General features: G+C 50.4%; 1 protein-coding gene and 1 long non-coding RNA gene across 3 annotated transcripts in view; one reads left to right on the forward strand and one right to left on the reverse strand.

Annotated features, from left to right (window-relative positions):
- Positions 1–12,963: 12,963 nt before the first annotated feature.
- Positions 12,964–15,857, reverse strand: LOC121139233. Its single transcript, XR_005876088.1, has 2 exons — positions 15,271–15,857; positions 12,964–13,265 (listed from the first exon to the last, which is right to left on the reverse strand). It is a non-coding gene; the product is annotated as an uncharacterized LOC121139233 (long non-coding RNA).
- A 442-nt stretch (positions 15,858–16,299) lies between these two features.
- Positions 16,300–20,474, forward strand: part of Ppp1r13b (protein phosphatase 1 regulatory subunit 13B) — a 73,043-nt gene continuing 68,868 nt past the window's right edge. The window contains exon 1 of one of the 2 annotated variants that reach the window (XM_040742382.1): positions 16,300–16,454. In XM_040742382.1, the coding sequence (XP_040598316.1) occupies positions 16,446–16,454 (9 nt within the window). In that variant the 5' untranslated portion in view covers positions 16,300–16,445. The remainder of the gene's footprint in view (positions 16,455–20,474) is intronic. The other variant, XM_040742383.1, reaches the window with a different exon arrangement.

A 20,474-nucleotide genomic window follows, 5' to 3' on the forward strand; every position in this document is an offset into this window, starting at 1 on the left:
TCGAGCACCCCGTTCCTCACCAGAAAACGCCTCACGAAGCTGCCTGTGCTGACCTCATCTCGTCCCGTAGTTCAGGGAGGTCTTGAACTTGAGATCCTGGCTTAGCGCCAAGTGGTGAGAGTACAGCCAATTCCCAAAGGCTCCCCGCTTCTACAGGCGGGACCTAGGGCCTCAAGCGTGGTAGGCAGGGACTGTACCGCCAAGCTACAGTCCTCACCAGAGGGTTTCTGGAGACTCCCCTGTTTCTCCCTCACATCTTGCCCTATGAGTGGTGGAATCACACAAGCCCCCTACCATGTCCTGTTTATGTGGGTTCTGGAGATTCAAACTCGGGGCCTCATGCTTGTACGGCAAGTGCTTAACCCAATGCACCATGGCTCCAGCCACACCCAACTTAAAAAAAACAATCATCATTATTTTTAAAGTGGTCTCTCTGAATAGCTTGGGTTGCGCTTAAATCCGTGGCAGTCTCCCTACATCTGCCTCCCAGGAGCTGAGATGACTGGAGTGCGCCACCATACCCAGCTCACGTTTACCAGCTGAATGGATACCAGGTTGTTTTCAATATGAGATTGTTATTACGGCCCAAGCTGCTATGGACCAATGAATCTGAATGCAAATGGTTTACCTCTCAAGGGTAAATGAGTGTCAGTTAGTAGGGCCATACACACAGGCACACGATTTAATATTAGAAACACCTGACTGTTTCTGACAGGGACGAACCGTTTGTGTTCCCATCAGTGTCTAAGAGCGCCAGGGACTCAGCACCCCCAGCAGCCTGTGATGGTGGCGTCTTAATCATCGAGCCCTCTACTGCACAGCGAGGGTGACAAACGGTGGCCCTCTTGTGTGCTTATTTGTCATCCGTATCTTTGTTAGCACATGCCCAAGATTTTTTTTTGCTCATTTTTTTATTGGGTTGTTTGTCTTATTATTGAGTTACAAGTATTCATTCAATGCTCTGTGTACAAGTCCTTTATTATGTCTGTGGTTTTTTTCTTTGTCTTGGAAGGGCTGTCACCAGACCGCTAATAAAAACAACAACGATACCAATAAAAAAAAAAAAAAAACGCTAGCACAGTCATTTCTCCTCGGGTATCAGCACCAATTACAGCAACTGTGCCAAGTGAGCCTCAGGGGCAGCTGCTTCCTCCTGGGCGATGACAATGACGAGATCAAACCAGTTTCTCCAAGACTGAAGATACAAGCTCGCCAGGCGTGTCGGCTCACTCCTGTAATCCCAGCACTTAGAAGGCTGAGGCAGGCGGATGGCAAGATCAGGGCCAGCCTGGATTTCATGGTAAGCACCCTATCCTAAAACAAAATAAGCAACACACTTTATTAATGAGAAAGCAGCTTCAGGGCTGGCAGGGCGGCTCAGCAGGTAAAGGCACTGGCTGCCAAGCCCGACAGCCTGAGTTTGTCCACATGACCCACACAGTGGGGGAAAACAGACTCCCAGAAGTTGGCCTCTGGCCCCCACAGACACGTCCCAGCTCGTGTGACATTCCCGACTGTACCTCAACCCACACACGAGTGACTAAGTGAGTGGGTTTTTTTTAAATTGTCGTTGTTGTTTTATCTTTAAAAGGGGCTTTCTTTCTTGGGTTTCAGCTTGACTTTTGGGGGACGGCCTTCACTTATCACAAAGGCCCTCTTACTTTCCCATGTATTGTTTTGTAGCCTATATCCCAGGCATCCTTGAACCCCAGGCAAGCCACTCATTTTAACCTCTCAAGTGCCAAGATTAAAGGCATGAGGCCCCACGGTCGGGAAGGTGTCTGTCTAGTTGTTGGGGTGTTTACTGTGTGGGTTCAGAAACATGGTGAATGAAACGTTGGCCTTATACTCTGTTTACCAGTCACCATGTGATCCACCCGAACACACGCTCACTATAGTAAGAGAGTCTGTCCACAATTTGGACCAGCAGCCACTAGTGTTTACTGGGCACCAAAGGTCACTTTAACCAAACAGAAAGGGGTAAATGTATGTCTGTGGAAGAGGGCAAGCGAAAGGACTAAATTCTCACCCGCCATGACCAGGAGCCAGCCAGTCGTATTCCCACACCCAGTGCTGGGTTTTAAACCTACAGCCTTTGACGTGCTAGACAGGTACTATTTTATGTGCACGAATGCTTTGCATGTGTGTCTGTGTACCACATGTGTGCAGTGCCAAGGGAGGCCAGAAGAGGGCGTCGGAGCCTAGAAACACAGGCAGTTGTCAGCCAGCCTGTCATGTGGCTGCAGAGAAGCCACCCCTGGTCCTCTGCAAGAGCAGTAAGAGCTCTAAACTGCTGAGCCATCTCTCCAGCTCCCTTTTGCTTTCTTTCTTTTGTCAGATTTTTGTTTTGTTTTGTTTTTTGTTTTTCTCCAGGCAGGGTTTCTCTGTATAGCTTTGGAGGCTGTCCTGGCACTCGCTCTTATAGACCAGGCTGTGAACTCACAGAGATCCACCTGCCTCTGCCTCTCGAGTGCTGGGATTAAAGGCGTGTGCCACCACTGCCCGGCTTATTTTTAGTTTAATTATATGCTTATGTATGTATATGTGTGATTATGTGCGTGTGAATGCAGATGCCAATGGAGGCCAGCCGTGTGAGAGCCACCTGAGCTGGAGTTACAGGTGGTTGTGAGCCACTTGTGGGTGCTGAGAACTGAACTCAGGTCCTCTGCAACCATTAGCTGCTGAGGCATCTCTCCAGCCCCTCTAGAGTCCCCCCCTTTTTTTTTACATTTTTAAAAAATTTATTTTAGAAGCACTTATTTATATATCAATCCCCCCATTCCCTCACCCTCCCATCCTCCAATGCTCCCCTAGAGTCCCTTTTAATTTTTTAAAATAAAATCTTGTTAACTTAGGAGCTGGCATTGAACTCACTCTGTAACCTAGGTAGGCTTTGAGCTAGAGATATTCTTTGTCTCCTGCTGAGGTCACAGGCCTGTATCTGGATATATTCTATCTCAAATGGGAAAACCAAGAAAGAGCAGAGTAAGCACAAGATGTAGACAGAGGAAGATAAAACAAACACAAAGAAAGAAACCTAAACAGAATTGAAAGAGGTTCCTGGGGAACATGGCTCTGATAGGTCTGAACCTATAGTTCCTCATTGGAAGTTTGTATAGTAGCTATCTTGTTTTCAAAATCAAATGTATGTGTGTGTGTGTGTGTTTATATATCCAAATCTATATTATATAATCAAATACATATACATAATTAACCACACACACACACTAACTGTGTCAGTTACTTCTCTTGTTGCTCTGACAAATTGCCCAAAAAAACAAGGAAGGGTTTTTAATTTTGGCTCCCAGGGTTCAGTCCATCACGGTGGGAGGGTATGACAGCAGGAGCGTGAGGCGGCTGTCACATTGCATCTGCAGTCAGGATGCAGAGAGAGATGAACAGTGGTGTCTGGGTTGTTTTCTCCTTTTTGTTCAGTTTGGAGCTCCAGCCTGTGAGATAGCCAGCCTGATCTACATACATAGGGAGACCCTGTCTCAAAAGGAAAAAATAAGAAAATTGGAGGTGGTCCTGTAACCTGCATCAGTGTGTGTGTGTGCGCGCGCGCACACGCGCATGCGTGTGTGTGTGTGTGTGTGTGTGTGTGTGTGTGTGTGTGTGTGTAAGAGAGACAGAGACAGAGAGAGAAGGAGAGGGAGGTGCTCCGGTATATTGTTCAAGACCGGTAGAGCAGTCCTCTCCATCAAAGCCCCTGTAGGGCATTGGCTACATTGCCCCTCATCCCTGGGCTGGCAAAGCTAAGGAGTGTGTGTGGCTTCCCTTTCATATCCCGGGGAGGGAGGTGCTGCGCCCCTCTGGCTGACTGCAGAGGCTCTTGCTGCTTCAGCCTTGCTTCTGCACGAGTACAAATCGCAGCAGTTGGTCTCAGTGCCTCAGACATCAGCAGGGCCAGCTGCCGTCCCTGGCATCGGCAAAGAGGACAGATCGCCTTGTTCCTGAGCGTGCAAAGGAAGTGAGTGTGGGCGAGGAGCGAAGCCAACACTGTCATTCAGTCACGGGGCCAAGCACCCAAGACTGCCAATCACACATACACGCTATAAGGTTGGAGGTCCAGGACCTCCCTGCAGCGAGGGACACAGCAAAAGCCATGATCTCTTACCACGGGCCACACCTCCTATTTTATGTCATTCTGACCACAAACTTCCCCAGGTAGATACTACTATTCCCCCACTTTACAGACGGGCAAACTGAGGCAAAGAAAAATATGTAAATGACTCAAAACTCTTTTTCTTGCAGTTCTGAGATCTGGCCTTGCTGTGTGAACCAGACTGGCTCTACCCTGTGACACTCTTGCATCGGCTTCCTAAGTGCTGGGATTACAGATGCCTGCCACCTCGTCCAGCTTGATAGCTTCTTGCTACAAGTTATTACAAACCAGATGCCAGGCAGAGCTGCTGAAACAATGTGGCACATGTACAGGGTACAGAACAGACAGGCTCAGAGCTGGAATTGGAACTTGACCTTCTGGCCCTGGCTTCTTACCTCCCAAATACCCATCTCCTCTCTACCGAAGGGAAACACTGTCTCCCTCTTAGGGCCCCAGACAGGCAAATGGGGCCAGATCTGTTCATCCACCTGGGGCCAACAAAATGAGACATTTTAACTCAAGGTTGAATTTCAACATAAAAAAATCAATCAAGAGGCACTCAGGTGACCGTGATCCAACCATCTGAAAAGCACAAGGACCAGACGGGAAATAGTGGAGCCGGGGCATGAAGGGAGGTCCATGGGGCATCCAAAACCCTTTCCAGCACAGGACAGAATAAAGTCGGCATTGCAGCTGGGATGGCGGAAGGACACTGTCCTCCAGAGTTGGTACCGTAGGGGAAGACCAGCTGGGGCCCCAGAGCAGGGCTGGAAGCCAGTGTCCTGGCCTGCTTCTGTCTCCCTGGACCTCCACTTTCTCTTCAGCACTGAGCACCCGTGACACGGAGAATTGTAGTCAGCATCGCAGGTGTCGGGAAGCTGGAAAAGCCAGAGGAATGTTGGGTAGAGATGGGCTCTGGGGCCCCACCCAGAGAATTACAGGCGGGCAGAGCCTGAACACAGCCAAGGACACAGCGGGGGTGGGCTGGTGGGGGGACGTGCTGAGGACTCGAGGACAGCAGAGGGGTGCTGAAGAGCGGAGGAGGACACAGCAGGGGCGGGTTGAGATCTGAGGACCAGCAACAGTGGTCAGTGGTCATGGAGCAGTACTAGTAGCTCTTCTCAATTTAGTCAGATGCTGGGGAGCCAGGATTAACAGAAAGAAAGTACGGCAAAGGTGACCAGCCAGAATCAGCGGCACCCTCCTTCATGGGCTGCCCCTTCACTCTTCATTTTTCTGTCTACTAGGGTGCAGGCGCTGGGGAAGCCCCTAGCTGTCCCGGCCTGGCTGGTTCATACATTCACTCATTCATTCATTCAAGTCATTTACTGAACGTCTTCTATCCTCTGGGTACAACTCTAAGGACTTGGGACAGAGACATCCTCACCCTACTGCCATTTGCATCCTAACAGGACACAAGGCAATGAACGATATATGTATATTACATTTTGAATAAAATATTATGCTGTAAGTATTGTGAAGAAGTAGGGTAGACTATCTCCCCACTCCCAGCAGCCTTTGTGAGGAGCGTCCCTGGGCCTGCTGGCCTCCCTCCCCTTGGTGCTGCCGTATGATGGGTCAGAGATACCTAGGGCACCTGGGGACTTGCAAGAAACACAGATTCTCTGGGCGGAAGCTCTTGGATCAGACATCCGGCATCCTGATGCTTCTGAATGCTAGAGATGGGGAAAGGTGGGCTTTGGGGACAAGGGCACACTGATATGTTCTAATCAACATTTGAGGGACTAGACATGTGTGGGTGGGTCAGCGGCTTATCCTAGTTCAGGCTGCTAAAATAAGCACCAAGCCAGGTGTGGTGGCATATATCTCCAACACCCTCGTGCTTGGGAGGCAGAGATAGAAAATTAGGAGGTCAAATCTAGCCTGAATTACACGAGAGCCTGTCTCAAAAACAAAACAGCCAGATGTTGTGGTGTGTGCCTACAATCCCAACATTGAGAAGGCAGAGGCAGGGGGGTTGCCATGGGTCCAAGTCCAGTCTGTTCTAACTTGCAAATGCCAGTCCAACGGGGACTATAAAGTGAAACCCTCTCAAATAAAATGCCCAACAACAAAAGCATGTGCCATAACCTGGTACCTTAATCACAGTGGAGATTTATTCTCACAGTTCTGCGTTCTGCGAAGTTTAATATCAAGGTGCTGTGGGGTTAGTGTCTGGCAAGGCCTACTTTCTAGTTTGTGGACAACAGGTTTCTCTGCATCCTCAGGCTACACAACATTCCTTGGCTTCTCTCCTGCCTCTCCCATAGGGACAGCATATGCACCTCCCCTGGAGTTGACAACCTAATCACGCCTGAAGTCTCACCTGCAATGTCATTGTGGGATTTCAGCACATAGCATTCCAGGGGATACAGGTATTCAGTCCATGCAGGTGATGTTGAATATACTTGTGCTGTCAGTGTGGGGCTTGATTGCTATGGTGCTGCCGTTTGGACCTGGAAAGTCCCTTGAAGGCTCCTGTTTGAAGGCTTGGTCTTCGGCGGCTGGCGTTAGTGAGAGACAGTAGAAGCCTTAGGAAATTGGGCCTACTTGGAGGAGGAGGTCATAGGGTGTGTGTGTGTGTGTGTGTGTGTGTGTGTGTGTGTGTGTGTTGCTGAAGGGTGTACTGGGACCTCAGCCTGCTCCTCCTCCGTGTCTCATTCCCTCCACTAAGCCCTCCTATTATGATGCATTTATGGCCTTACCTCAGGTCTGAAAGTAGCTGGGCCAAGTGACTGTGGACTGAGGCTCTGAAACTGTTCCTCAAAATAAATGACTGGGCCGCATGTGGTGGCGTGCGTCTCTCACCCCAGCACTCAAGAGGCAGAGGCAGATGCAGGTTGATCTCCGAGAGTTCAAGGTCAGCCTGGTCTACATATTGAGTTCCATACGCTTTCGAATAAATAAATTAAGTTGAAATACAATAAATGGCTGCTTTAAGCCCGCTTTTCTGAGACATTCTGCCACATAACAGAAAGTCTCACAGCCCAGTTTCAGTCAGGCACGGGTGAGGGCGGGCACACTTGCAAAAAGGAAAGCCCAGACCACTGGACTAGGGTCATTTGAAAGAATCCTGCAGTCTGGCCTGAGGGGTGTGGGGCACGGAGGCCAGACTGCACATACGTGGGTCCTGCTGGAGGCTACCAGACGCGGCTACCTTGTGACAGATGCCCTGTGGCCCGCATAGATACTTCAGTGGTCTTAGCAAAGGGGTGCTGTATCTCTGAGCCTTGTAGAAGCACAAATGCTCTTATGAGGCAAAAGACCGTCTCAGGGGCCCACAAAGAAGGACGCACGTTGCCAGGCATTGGTGGCGCACGCCTTTAATCCCAGCATCCAGGAAGCAGAGGCAGGCGGATCTCTGTGAGTTTGAGGCCAGCCTGGTCTACAGAGCGAGTTCCAGGACAGCCTCCAAAACAATACAGAGAAACCTTGTCTTGAAAAACCAAAAGAAGAAGAAGAGGAGGAGGAAGAGGAAGAAGGCACGCAGAGGTCCCAACTACCTCCACCCTTCTGCTGGACTGCATCCGTGGTGCTAACCTCCAAATCCAGCATGGGTTTCCACTGAGGTGTCCCAGTGGGAGGTCAGAGAGGGCTGGAAAGGCCAGAAAATCAGTCTGCCTCTCCCAGGGGTCACCTCAGCAGGGCTGTGTTGTTGGAGCAAATGTCATTTCTTTTTATTTTCTTTTTTCTTTCTTTCTTTCTTTCTTTTTTTCGACGCAGGGTTTCTCTGTGGCTTTGGAGGCTGTCCTGGAACTCTCTCTGTAGACCAGGCTGGCCTCGAACTCACAGAGATCCGCCTGCCTCTGCCTCCCGAGTGCTGGGAATACATGCGTGCACCACCAACGCCCGGCTCAAATGTCACTTCGTAATGACTCCCCTCTCATTCTCTGGAGATCTCGGCGGGGATCCCTGTCTTCTCTCTTGGCTCCCACTCTCCCCCTTTCTATGAGCCTTTCCTCTGTAAATAACACTCCTGGAATTTCCCTAGTTTTCAGGAAACCATCTGTTTCCCACAGGGACCCTGACGGATGAGACAGCACCATGAATAACAGCGGAAACTAGAGGTCCTAGCACACACTGAGAGCTTGGGGCGGCGGGTGGTTACGTGAAGGTTAAAACATTAGGAAAAACCGGGAATGGAGGGAGTAGTGGACAAGAAGGCCAACCGTCTGGCACACCTGTAGGGCAACCCTGGTGGAAAGATTCCTGAGACAGGTACTTCCACCTCCAGGTGAGGGGATCCAACACCAGGACAGGGCACAGGAGAGGTCAGGATAAGCCAGGGAATGAACTGGTGACTGGGGAGCCCAGGCCTGGCTCTGGCCCCTCTCGCTGTTGGCGCCTGGGATTGCCTAACCTGTGCAATGGCCACGGGGGTGGGGGAGGGAAGGTAAGGACTGAACCAGTTCCGGGATGCAGGTTTGAGCCCTCCCTGTTCCAAGTAGGGATCTACTCTGCAGCCTTGGATGAGGATGGCAGAGCCTTCCAGGCTCCGGAGGACAACTGATCCCCACGCCACCCAACCCAGGCCTTGGAAATATGAGGTGAGACTATGGAATGCTTGCCAAGCATTCAGACTTCATCCCTCATCCCAGGGGACAGCGTCACAAGGCCTGCTTGCAGGCATGTGAACCCCTCTGGAGTCTTGTGTGCCATCTCCTGGCAGGAGTACTCTGTTGACAGTTCCAGTAGGACTTGCGGTTTTTCAGTGGTGTCTTTTTGTTTGCTTGTTGCTTTCTGGGGGAGACAGCAGTGTGCTACGCTGTCAGTGACTGGCAATGGGCTGGAGCCTGAGTCAGCACTGGATACATGAGCATAGATCCTTACAGAATGTTCAAGATCGTCACCTGTTGACCCCAGCTTTTCATTCCATTTAAAAATGTATATGTATTTTTACTAATTACTTAAGAATTTTATAAAATGTGTTTTGATTACATCCACTCCTCACTCCTCCCTCACCAGCACTTGCCATATTAAACATATACATACATATATGTATATAATTACATGAATGTATATGTTTAATAACCCACCACGTCCAATTTGTGCTGCCCATACTCATGGGTATGTGGGATCATCCAGGGGAGTAGGATCCTATACCTCAGGTGTAGACTGTCTCTTGTGGAAGCCATCGTCTGTCAGGAGCACCTGGGAACTTGACTTGATCTTACGCAGGTGTTGTGCAGGCCACTATAACTGCTGTGACTTCATGAGTTCAAGTGGTCCTGTGTGGCCAGAAGATAGATACTGTTTCTGCCTAGTGCCAATCTCTGGCTCTTCTAAGGTGGTCACTAAGATGTGCGTGTGTGGCATGTGTATGCCCGTGTGTGTGCGTGCCCATGTGTATGTGTGTGGTGTGTATGTGCATGCATGTATGTGGCTTATGTGTTTGTGATGTGGTGTGATACAGATGCCCCATGTATAGATGAGCTCTTCACAAACACTCATTCTCTGCCCTGTCTCAGTGGTGAGTTTCTTCATTAACCTCTCCACTGCTCTAAGACACTTCTCTGGTGAGGTCTCAGATCTGCACTAATCAGTGGGTCTAGAGATACAAGTTTACAGGTCAGCCTGATACTATGTTAGGGTCTTCCTGGCTAGGGTTTCTGTTGCTGCCAGCCTGATTCTATGTTAGGGTCTTCATTAGGGTTTGGTTTCCTGTTTAGAAGCCCGCTCCTGATTCAGAGAGGCTAACCTGGAGGTCAGAGGTGAATGCTGAGAGGAAAGGATGGAGGAAAGGGTGTGAAGGCATGTGCCACCAATGCCCGGCTCTCAGTACCTGGTTTTATAATTTTAAAGTACCCTTGCATCATTTAGCGTTTTCTCCTCTGACAGAAATACAAACTCTGTGAGGACAGGGACATCATCTGTCTTGGGCCTAGCACATAGGCACCTTGCTGACTGAATTGGTTTGCTGGCCCCTGGGAGAGACGGAGACATTGACAGGTTAGGGTGGCAGCTTATGTGGGTGATCTTGGCTCAGCAGTCTGGGGGAGTCAGTGAGGCTTCTCCCTGAGCATCTGGGGAAAGCGCAAAGGAAGAGGAACTGAAATGAGAACAGAGTGGAGACATGGCCAGTGCTATCCCCAGTCAGCGAGGCAGATGACTACAGGCCTATCTCCTTGGGAGAGGGAAGTGTTAGGACTTGGGATAGCGAGGCGTGGGCTGCTGGGGGCATGGGAGACGAACATGAAGAGGTAAATTAATGCTGCACTTCGAAAGGTCTTCTGGGTTTAATTGTGCCTGCCCTCAGAATGTGACCGTGACTGCCGATAGAACCTTTGGGAGGAAATTACGGTTAAATGAGCTTCTGTGTGGCGCATGCCTTTAATCCCAGCACTTGGGAGGCAGAGGCAGGAGGATCTCTGTGAATTTGAGGCCAGCCTGGTCTACAGAGCGAGTTCCGGGACAGGCTCCAAAGCTACAAAGAAACCCTGTCTTAAAAAACTTACGACTGGCATCCTATAACAACAGGGAGCGATAGGGATGCGAACACACAGAAGACTCTGGAGGATGGAGTGAGTGCCAGATGTCGGCACACCGCAGTGGGGAACCCACCCTGCCTCCGGTTTCATCTTTTAAATTTGGTCTTGGGCTTCTAGCCTCTAAAACGATTTCTGTCGCCTAAGCTACTCTACTCTGTATGGGGTATTTTTCCATGGTAATCGCAGTAAACTACAAATGTCTTAAAATGTTTATTTTAATATAGTTTGACTCAATTATCAAGAAAAATGTATCTATTGGACTTAAAATTCAAACAAAATGTAATAACAGCCAACTGATGACATAATCTAGGGTAAGTATATATGTCCTGCTATGATGTGGTGAGAGTGCCATACACCTCTGGGACCTTCCTTTGAAATAAGCCTCTAAATTCAGCCTAAGCATGAGAAAAACATCTCATACAGCTCAACAAGGAACCTTCCAGAACATGTGTGGAGTGGCTTTTTGTTAACATGATACAAGCTAGGATCATCTGGGAAGAACCAACCTCAGCTGAGAAAACGCCATCAGGTTGGACATTTTCTTGATAAGTGACTGAAGTGGGAGGGCCCAGCCCACCATGGGTGGCCCTATCCTCCTGGGCAGGTGGTCCTAGGCTATATAAGGAGGCTGAGCGGGCCGTGGGGAACAAGCCAGCACCCTCCATGTCTCTGCTTCAGCTCCTGCCTCCAGGCTCCTCCTGGCCTTCCCATCACGATCGACTACAAGGTTTTTTGTTTTTGTCCTTTTGGTTTTCATCGGAACAGGTTTTCTCTGTGTAACAGCTCTGGCTGACCTGGAATTAGCTCTGTAGCCCAGGCTGGCCTTGAACTCACAGATTCCAAGTGCTGGGACTAAAGGCATGCATGTACTGCCACTGCCGCCACCGCCCGACTGGACTCCCAAGTTTTACACAGAAATAAACCCTGTCTTCCCAAGTTGTTTTCAGTTATGGTACTTATCGCAGTAGTAGAAAGCAAACTGGGCCAGAGCCCCTGATCAATACTCCTCAAAACCACTGAAGTCATAGAACACAGGGAAAGTTCTGAGAAGCCATCACTGCGGAGAGGCTCCTAAAGAACATGCTGACTAAACAGAAAGCGGTGTCCTTGAACACATGTCATCAGGTAGGACTAGAAACCTGGGTGGGGACGTGGGGACGCACACCTTTAATTCCAACACTGGGGAGGCAGAGGCAGGCGGATCTTTGAGTTAGAGGCCAGCCTGGGCTACAGATGGAGTTCCAGGACAGCCAGGGCTACATAGAAAAATTACCACGTCTCAGAACAAAACAAAAAACCCCAACTAGAAGCCTGGGAAAAGGCATTGTGGCATTGTGATATGGGTTCCATCAGCAGTGACAGATGTGCGCAGTTAATTATTAGGCAATAACGAGTAGAAGAGAGGCTGGGGAGTGACCCGTGTCTCAGTTACAGTCTCTGTCACTGTAAAGAGACGTGACCAAGGCAACTCTTATACAGGAAAACATTTAACTGAGGTGGTAGGTTACAGTTTCAGAGATTTAGTCCATTATCATCACGGCAGGGAATGTGGTGGCTGGGATTATGGTAGTGTACAGGCAGACATGGTGCTGGCTGCGCCTTGATCAGAAGGCAACAGAATGTGGTTTGTCTCACTGGGTGTGGTTTGAGCATATATGAGACCTCAAAGCCCACCTCCATAGAGACACACTTCCTCCAACAAGACCACACCTACTGCAACAAGGCCACACCTCCTGATAGTGCCACTCCCTGATATTGGGGGGGGCAATTACATTCAAACTACCACACCCTGTAAACACCAGGACGTGAATTTGTACCGTAGACCCATGTAAAAACCTGGCACAGACCCACACACCTGCAGTCCAGTGAGGGAGACAGACACAGGCAGATCCTTGATGGCCAGCTAGTCTATCAGAATCAACGACCTCCAGATTCAGTGAGAGGTCTTGTCTCCAAAAGTAAGGTAGGAGAGCAAAGACACTGCTCAGGAGTTAGCGCACTGGCTGTTCTTCCAGAGGACCTGGGCTCAATTCAAGACATCCAAATGATGGCTCGCAACCATCTGCAACTCCAGCACCAGGGGGTCTCATGCTGTCTCCTGGCCTCCACAGGCGCAGGCACACATGTGGGGCAGAGACAAACATGCAAGCAAAACCCCCATGCACATAGAATAAGATTTTAAAGTGCTTAGAGCAACCAGGGCTAATAGGCAGCATCAACCTCTGGACTTCACATGTCTGCAGACCACATGCACACACGTAAACGTACACGCATGCACTCCCTCTACACACACCCACAGTGAGAATAATGGTGATAATTAGAGGAAACCGAGCAGGGAAAGTATACAGAGGGCCGCACCTTAACAGTGGCTCCACTGAAGGATTTTTTTACTTGATGTTGGCGCAAAGGGAATGCGACTTCAGTAGAAACCACGTTCCCCCTTTTGAACTTTGATCTTGTTGTGGACCATTAGTGCTCAGTTCACTACACCAAGGTGATTCTGAACAGCAGGAGAGTCATAATCCCATCAGCTGTGCCTTCACCACGGGAAACGGCTCTGGTGCTCTGAGGATGACAGGCCTGCTAACTGCATCTTCCACAATGCCGCTTTCCACACAGGCATGCTGACTGGAACACAGTCCCAGGAAGAGGAGGGGCGGCTGCAAAGGGGGCTGTAAATATTCTCCAACTTTAAAACTGTTCTGAAAATGAGGTTCATTAAACAAACAAAAACAAGAAGCTAACACCTAGTAGTGCAGTCTTACTCTGACTTGCATCTGTCCCTGGGGCTCCCGGTTCCGGTCCCCACCCGCAGGTGTCCTGTATTAATGCTCAGTGGAACCCTCCCAGAACTTCCTTATGCAAATGTGAGTATACGATGATTTCTGTCAAGAGCGTTTTAATTTGCTTTGAAGGACATTTAATCACTTTTAATGTACAATACTAGAAATGTACAAACAGGGGAGGGCAACACGTCCCACGGGCTCACCGCCCGGCACCAACAACGACTGAGAATTTACCAGCTGCTTCTCAGCTGGTCCTTTCCCTCTGAAGCCAACTGTAGTCTAGACCTCTCACCTAGTCTAGGATGCATCTCTGAGCAACATGGACATCTTATATAACCCTAATGCCTGCATTATGCCATTAATGAGATTCAGGCAGGTCTCTGATGAACTCTGGTGTAGGTGATGGGAGATATTGTGGGGTCTGTGGTGAATTTGTGTGTCTGTGCTCCAGGAGCTGTTGGGAATGGTTGGGGCTTGAGGAAGTTAAAGCCTGGGTGGGGGGCAATTATAAATGTGTTTGTTGAGGTACAAGGAGATGTGGCCTGATGTCTAACGTGACCTGTGGAATGGAGAGGAGCTACTGGCCAGCCTGGCTTGGTAAAAACTGCCTGGAGGCGATCCTGGAGGGTACAGGGGTGTCACTGCAGAGGCCAGGCACAGGCAGGTAAGAGTTAGGGGCTTGAGAGACGGCTCAGATGTTGAGAGTACTTGCTGTTTTTCCAGCATTCATGTTAGGCAGCTCATAAGCGCCTGCCACTTCAGCTCCAGACACCCGAAGCCTTGAAATGCATGTATGTATAAACAAATATACAAGGCTATATGCATAAATAAAGCTTTAGATTTGTTTTTATATGGGTTTTGCTAGTATATATGTCTGTGTAGCACGTGTGCCCACCTGAAGAGGATAGAAGAGGAGTGTCACTTCATTGTAACTGGGGTTACAGACGGTCATGGGTGGCCTTGTGGGCTGGCTGTCCTGGAACTCTCTGTAGACCAGGCTGAGCTGGAACTCATACAGATCCACCTGTCTCTGCCTCCCGAGTGCTGGGATTAAAGACGTTGCACTACCACTGCCCAGCAACATTTTTTTTATAAGTAAGATTTTGTGGTCAAGGTCCTTTTAGGAGAGTGGGTGGCATTTCTCTGGGCCTGTCTTTCGTTGGGCATACATGAGTCAACATCTATCCCTTCACAACTCATGGACATGAGCATGTCACGACAGACTCTTCTGCTTCAGATGGGGAATCAAGGCTCAGAGAGGCAGTCATGTGCCCGAGAACTTACAGGAAGTGGAGCCGAGCTGGAAATGGGGCCCAGGTCTCTTGACATCTAATATAGCATCACTCATTCCCAAAACTTCCTCTTCCCTCAAAGCCCTGCTCCCAGAATGGATGTGTCACCGGCCATTCATGGTCCACACGAATTAAGTCTCAAAACCCTAGGGACGTTTGTACACTAAACCTGCTTGCTAACGATAACGTAACTAAGGAATTCGCAGGGCAGCTGGCGCATGCCACAAACTGCTGGGAGCATGTCATACATCACACCTGAGCTCCCCCAGAGAGATGCTATTACCCTACCGTATCCTATGACGGGAGACACGCTTGCCCAAGATCCCACAGCGAGGGCGTGTCAGCAGTGGTGTCCAACCAAGTCTGCTCAACTGGAAAGTTCACGCTCTCATCACTAACCCCCGTGGCCTCCTAAGCACAGGCGTGGCTGCCCACGAAGGGGGCTGGTGTAACCCTGGCCTCCTCCCTCTCTGCCCCCACTTAGCAGCAGCCTCCCGCCACTCAGAGAAACAGACTGCCCCTGAGCAGCGCCTGCTGCCCTCTCCAGGGGCTGGGTACTCCCCAGGGTGGTCTACCCCTTCTGTGTGGGGGTCACCCACCGGTCTTCATGTTCCTGGAAGCTCATGGACGTTTAAGCCCGGTGCAGTTCATCAGTCGCTGTGTCTCGTCCGTCAGAGTTCGGGCGGATGGCACCCTGTGGAGCGCTCAGAAAGGGTGCCTGCCCACCCGGCAGCCTCGGCTGAGGGTCTGCTCTGGTCTCTGCCGCTCAGGCTCCCAGACCGGAGGCCAAGGTGACACGGCTGACAGGGTTCTAAAGGCAGACCTGGACCCTGAAGATGGAGACTGGACCCCGGCCCGGGACGCTCCAGCGGGATGGCCAAGGATAGTGACACAGGTGGGCACGGGCGCGGGATGGGAACCCGTGTGTCGTGTCAAGGAAGGCCGAAGCGCTGCAGGCTGCGGTGGACGCTGGGCGGAGGGAGACCCAGATCCCCGGGGCCCACGGCACCGAGCGGCGTGCAGGCTGCTGATGTAGAGGGGGCACCGTGCGCCCGCCTCATCGGTTCCGGCGGGCAGCTTTCCTTACACCTCGCTGCACACCCCGGGGGCCAGCACCGGGCAGAGGTCGGCGGCCGGCTCGCCGCGGGCCTCCCGATCTGCGGTTCGAGTGCCCTCCGGTCGCGACACTGCGGGACCCTCCCCCTCCCTCCCCCGCCTGCCCTTCCCTCTCCGCCCTTCCCTTTCTATTCGTCCGAGGTGACCCCGTAGCCGAAGTGTCGCAGACTCGGGGTCCGCAGGGGTCCCCCGGAGCCCCAACACCCACTCGGCCTGCTTGCAGGGGAGGGGGCGGGGCCGGCGTCCGCAGCGCGCGCCCCTCCCCCGCCGCCTGGAGCGCGGACGCGCACGAGCGCGCCCCTCACCTGGCCGCAGCGGAGTCGCCCCGCCCCCTCATCTCGCCCCCACCACCGGACCAATCAGAGGCGGCGTAGGCGGTAGGGGGGGCGACGCGCTGGGCGGGGCCTACGCAGCCTGCAGGGTGAGCCGAGCGGGTGGCGGAAGGCGGCCGGCTTCAGCAGAGGCGGCGGCGGCGGCGGCGGAGGGACGGCGACGCGGCACGCGGGGCGGCGCGACCGGACGGGCGAGGGCTGCGCGGCTCTCCGCAGCCGCCGCCTCGCCACAGCCGGGTCACAGGGCGCCGCAGCGGGTGCGCGGCCTGTGAGGCGGCCGGAGCGGCGTCCTGTCAGGCGGCGAGGGCGCGGCGGACGGCGCCGCGATGATGCCGGTGGGTGCGGGCGGCGGCGCCGCGTTCCCCGGCCCCCGCGCGAGGCGGGCTGGACAGGGAGGGAGCGGCAGCGGGCGGGCGGGCTGGCGGGCGCGCCGGGAGGGCAGGCCGAGGGGCAGGTGGGGGCGGTGGCTGTCAGCGGGCGAGCGGGCGGGCGGGCGTGGGCGGGGTCGCGGGACCCGGTGCGCGGCCTCCGCAGAGCTGCAGGCTGCGCGGGGCCACGGGCGTGTTCGGCCCCTCCTGGTGAGCGACCCGTGTGCCTCGGTGTCCCCGCGGTGCTTTGGGGAGCCCGCGGCGACGGCACCCGGCTGCGGTGTTCCCACGCTCCGAAAGCACGTTTCCCTTGCTCTGGTTGGAACGCACGCCGTGCGTGGATTCAGAGAGCCATCTTAGGATTCCCCTGGCCGAGGCTTCCCCGTGGGTGCGTTTGCTCCACCTGGCGTGATGTCCCTGTGACCCGAAGGGCGAGCCTTTGTCCTGCTCTCAAGGATGCTTTTGGCCAGCAAGACGCTCCTCTTTGGGCTTGCCGCCCTCCCTGCCTTTTCCTTTGCCTGCGATCCAAGCAGCGCTGGGTGCTCAATTCTCATTTTATTTTATTTTATTTTATTTTATTTAAATAGGCTTTTTGTGAAGTGTAAACGTCGTGATTAATGAAGAAAGCGTGAGATGGGTTGTACCCATTTGGACGTGTTGTTTTCTTGAGTGTCTGTTGAGTATAATTATCAGACACAATCTTTTTTTGTTGTTCGTTTGTTTTCAAAGTGCTGGGGATCAAACCTGAGCTTTACACGGCTAGGCCAGTGCTCTACCGCTGAGTTATATGTCCCCAGATCCACAATTTTTTTTAAGTCTGCGTGAAAGATCACGTTTCAGAGGGGAAGTGTAGTCTCTGCATATTTACTTGAATACTGGCGTTCTGCAATGCTTGCACCCAAGCTCGTTAACTCATGTGCCCACCCCCCTTTTCAAATAATTTCCTGTTTCTTGATAATCTGTTCGCCCCCTTTTGAACTGATGTTTGTGGAGTTTCAAGATTTGACCTACTTGATCCTTAATTCCTTTGACGTTAGACTTGTTAATTCTAAACCTGTGTTTCAACGACTGTCTTGTAATGGAAAGAGTATTAAGTGAGCATCAGAGGATCTGGAGTCAAGTAATTGTTCTGGTACTTTTTTAGTAATGTGACCTTGAAAGAGTTGAGGTCTGAGTCTGAAATTATCTCTAAATAGGGATTTTAAAAAACCTGTCAGTATTGAAGTGTGATCCTGAAGATCAACCAGGATGTGTGTCGTGCCTTATTTTTAATATTGTTTTGAGTTTTCAATTTGTAATTTTAATCTCTTCGAGATACACCTAAGCAGTTATTTCCTCCTTTTTCTTATGGGCTGAATGTTGTAGAGGCATTGTATTTTGGTATTTCGAAAGCAATTTCAGCTAAGACTGGGTAATTATGGTGATAATGCATTTGTACTATAATAATATTGAAGGTTATCAAATATTTGGCCGGTTTTATCATTGTATAGTGTTTAATTATAACACCCTGTTAGGAAACCTGCACTACTTCTCCCATCTGTTAGCTCAGACATTTTTACTTCTGTCCAGGTGATTGGACTTCCCAGTCTATGGTAACAGATTTTGTTTTAGGAAGTTTGTCTCACCTGGGGTTTGGGATATTTATTTTAAAAACTCAAGTGTTTTTTTTAAAGCAGGTCTTTTATGAATTTAACACTGCTTTTGTCTTAAGATACTTTGAGAATCAGATGATAGTTTTCTTAATCCCTCTCTTGTGTCTTTTACTTATGTATTTCCTTCTTTATGTCTGAAAATACGACTTGTGGGATCAAGTACCCCCTCTGTTAACACAGGTGGAGATGCCTGTAACTTCAGTAGAACTTTTAAGAACATACCTTTCTTTCTTGATGGTATCTTACACTATGTATCCAAAGTGGAAATGTGATTTTTTTTTTCTGGCTTTACTGAATATTTGGTGTCTGTCATCACAGTGAATCATCAAAGAAAGATTTGTTCTTATTTTGTGGTTGTACAAAGCAGCAGACTGTTAGAGTGTAATACACACTATGATCAAATGCAATTTAAAATATCCTAGTTAAGGCCTGGTGTGGTGTCTCACACTTTTAATCCCAGCACTCAGGAGGCAGAAGCAGGTGGCTCTCTATGATTTGGAGGCCAACCTGGTGTACGAGTCAAGTTCCAGGACAGCTAGGGCTGTTATACAGAGAAGTCATATCTCAAAAGCCACCCTCCCCCCAAATAATTAAAATATCCTAGTTACTATAAAAATGAACAAAGTATCTTGCTTCATATCTTTTTTTACCTGTGTTTTTCTGAATTCTGATTTTAAAATGACATTTATTTGTTGTATGTGTGTATGCACAGTACCGCCATTAAGCATGCAGGTCAGAAGGCCACTTACAGAAGAAGGTTCTCTCCTTCCACCAAGTGGGTCTCTGGGATCAAACTCAGGTTGCCAGGCTTAATGGAAAGTGGCTTCACCCACTGAGCCTTCTCACTGGTCACTTGCACTGTGATTTTAAAAAGCCCATGCCTAAAAAGAGTCACCAGTGTGATGGTGGGCTTTTGTAGTTGTTTACATAATGGACTGTTACTTAGATGTTGAGAAAAATGAAGTTCTGAAATTTCTAGGTAAATGGATGGAACTAGAAAAAAAATCATACTGAAAGAAGTAACCCAGGCCCTAAAAGACAAATGTTGTGTGTTTTTTCTTATATCTGGATGCTAGCTTTAGTCTTTTGATATGTGTGCTGCAGTCCACAGAAGTTAGGCACCGAGAGAGAGAGAGAGACAGAGAGAGACAGAGAGAGACAGAGAGAGACAGAAAGACAGAGAGAGAGAGAGAGAGAGAGAGAGAGAGAGAGAGAGAGACAGAGAGAGAGAGAGAGAGAGAGAGAGAGAGAGAGAGAGAGAGAGAGAGAGAGGAGGAACAGGTCTCCCAAAGAAGAGGAAATAGAATACAGTGCTATGGAGGAGGGCTAAGTACGGAGGGGGAGGCAGAACAGTGTAAAGGAGGGAATGTGGAGAGTGACCACTAACACTAAAAGCCATTTGAGAAACCATATGGAAACCTACTACTCCAGAAGCTTCCTATAACAGACATATGTGAAAGGAACCTAAATGGAGTCACAAAATAATAGGGGAGACGGTGCTCCAACTAGACATCTTAGGCCACCAAGCAAAACCTCCTGTGCCAGGAGCGGGTTAGGTCTTGTTTAGTTGTTGGCTAAAGGGACCCAGTGGAAACCCCCAAACATCACAGGCTATTGCCAAGGCTGTTTGTTACCCTCCACAGTTTGATGGTAAGGCCCTATTGCTGAAGACAGCACTTATGTCAGAGAACATGGAAGAGTTGAGCCGGCGCCTCCTACTGACAAACATTCATGGTACTGGAAGAGGAAGGTAACTGTCAGTATCACCTAGCTAGGATCCCTGAGACCTGCAGCCGTGACCTGCCTGCGTACGCTAGTGTAACAGTGGCACGGATGTCAGGAGAGTAACCACTCGCTAGACTCACCCCATGATGAGTGAGAGCCTTACCTGACACTGCTGAAGTGACTAAGAACCTCAGACTAGATAGGTCACAGGCCTAGGGGAGAATCCACTCTTGTGTTAAAGGAACAGTAACGTACTGACTTCAGTGGTGTACTGCTATATGCATAGATGAGTGCCTCTCAACACACACCAGAGAAGCTTCTGTTTGCAGTTGGTGGGAATGAGCACACAACTGGACGGCGTGCATAGAGAGATAGAGACCCTAGAGCACTGGGTCCTAAATGGGGCGTCTTCAGGGAGCTGTGAAAAAGAGGAGGCAGAAAGATCCTAAGAGCCAGAGGTTTTGGACAGCACCAAGTATTAGCTGTTTTCCAGACGCAGCAGGGCATGCACACGTGAACTTACAGAGACAGGCAGCAGACAGTAAGACCTCCATAAGCACACACCAGACAGCCTCCCACCACTGAGAGGGGAAGGTGATGGCCATTAATA

Source organism: Mesocricetus auratus, unplaced genomic scaffold (assembly GCF_017639785.1).
Source record: "Mesocricetus auratus isolate SY011 unplaced genomic scaffold, BCM_Maur_2.0 Super-Scaffold_15014, whole genome shotgun sequence".
NCBI lineage: Eukaryota > Metazoa > Chordata > Mammalia > Rodentia > Cricetidae > Mesocricetus > Mesocricetus auratus.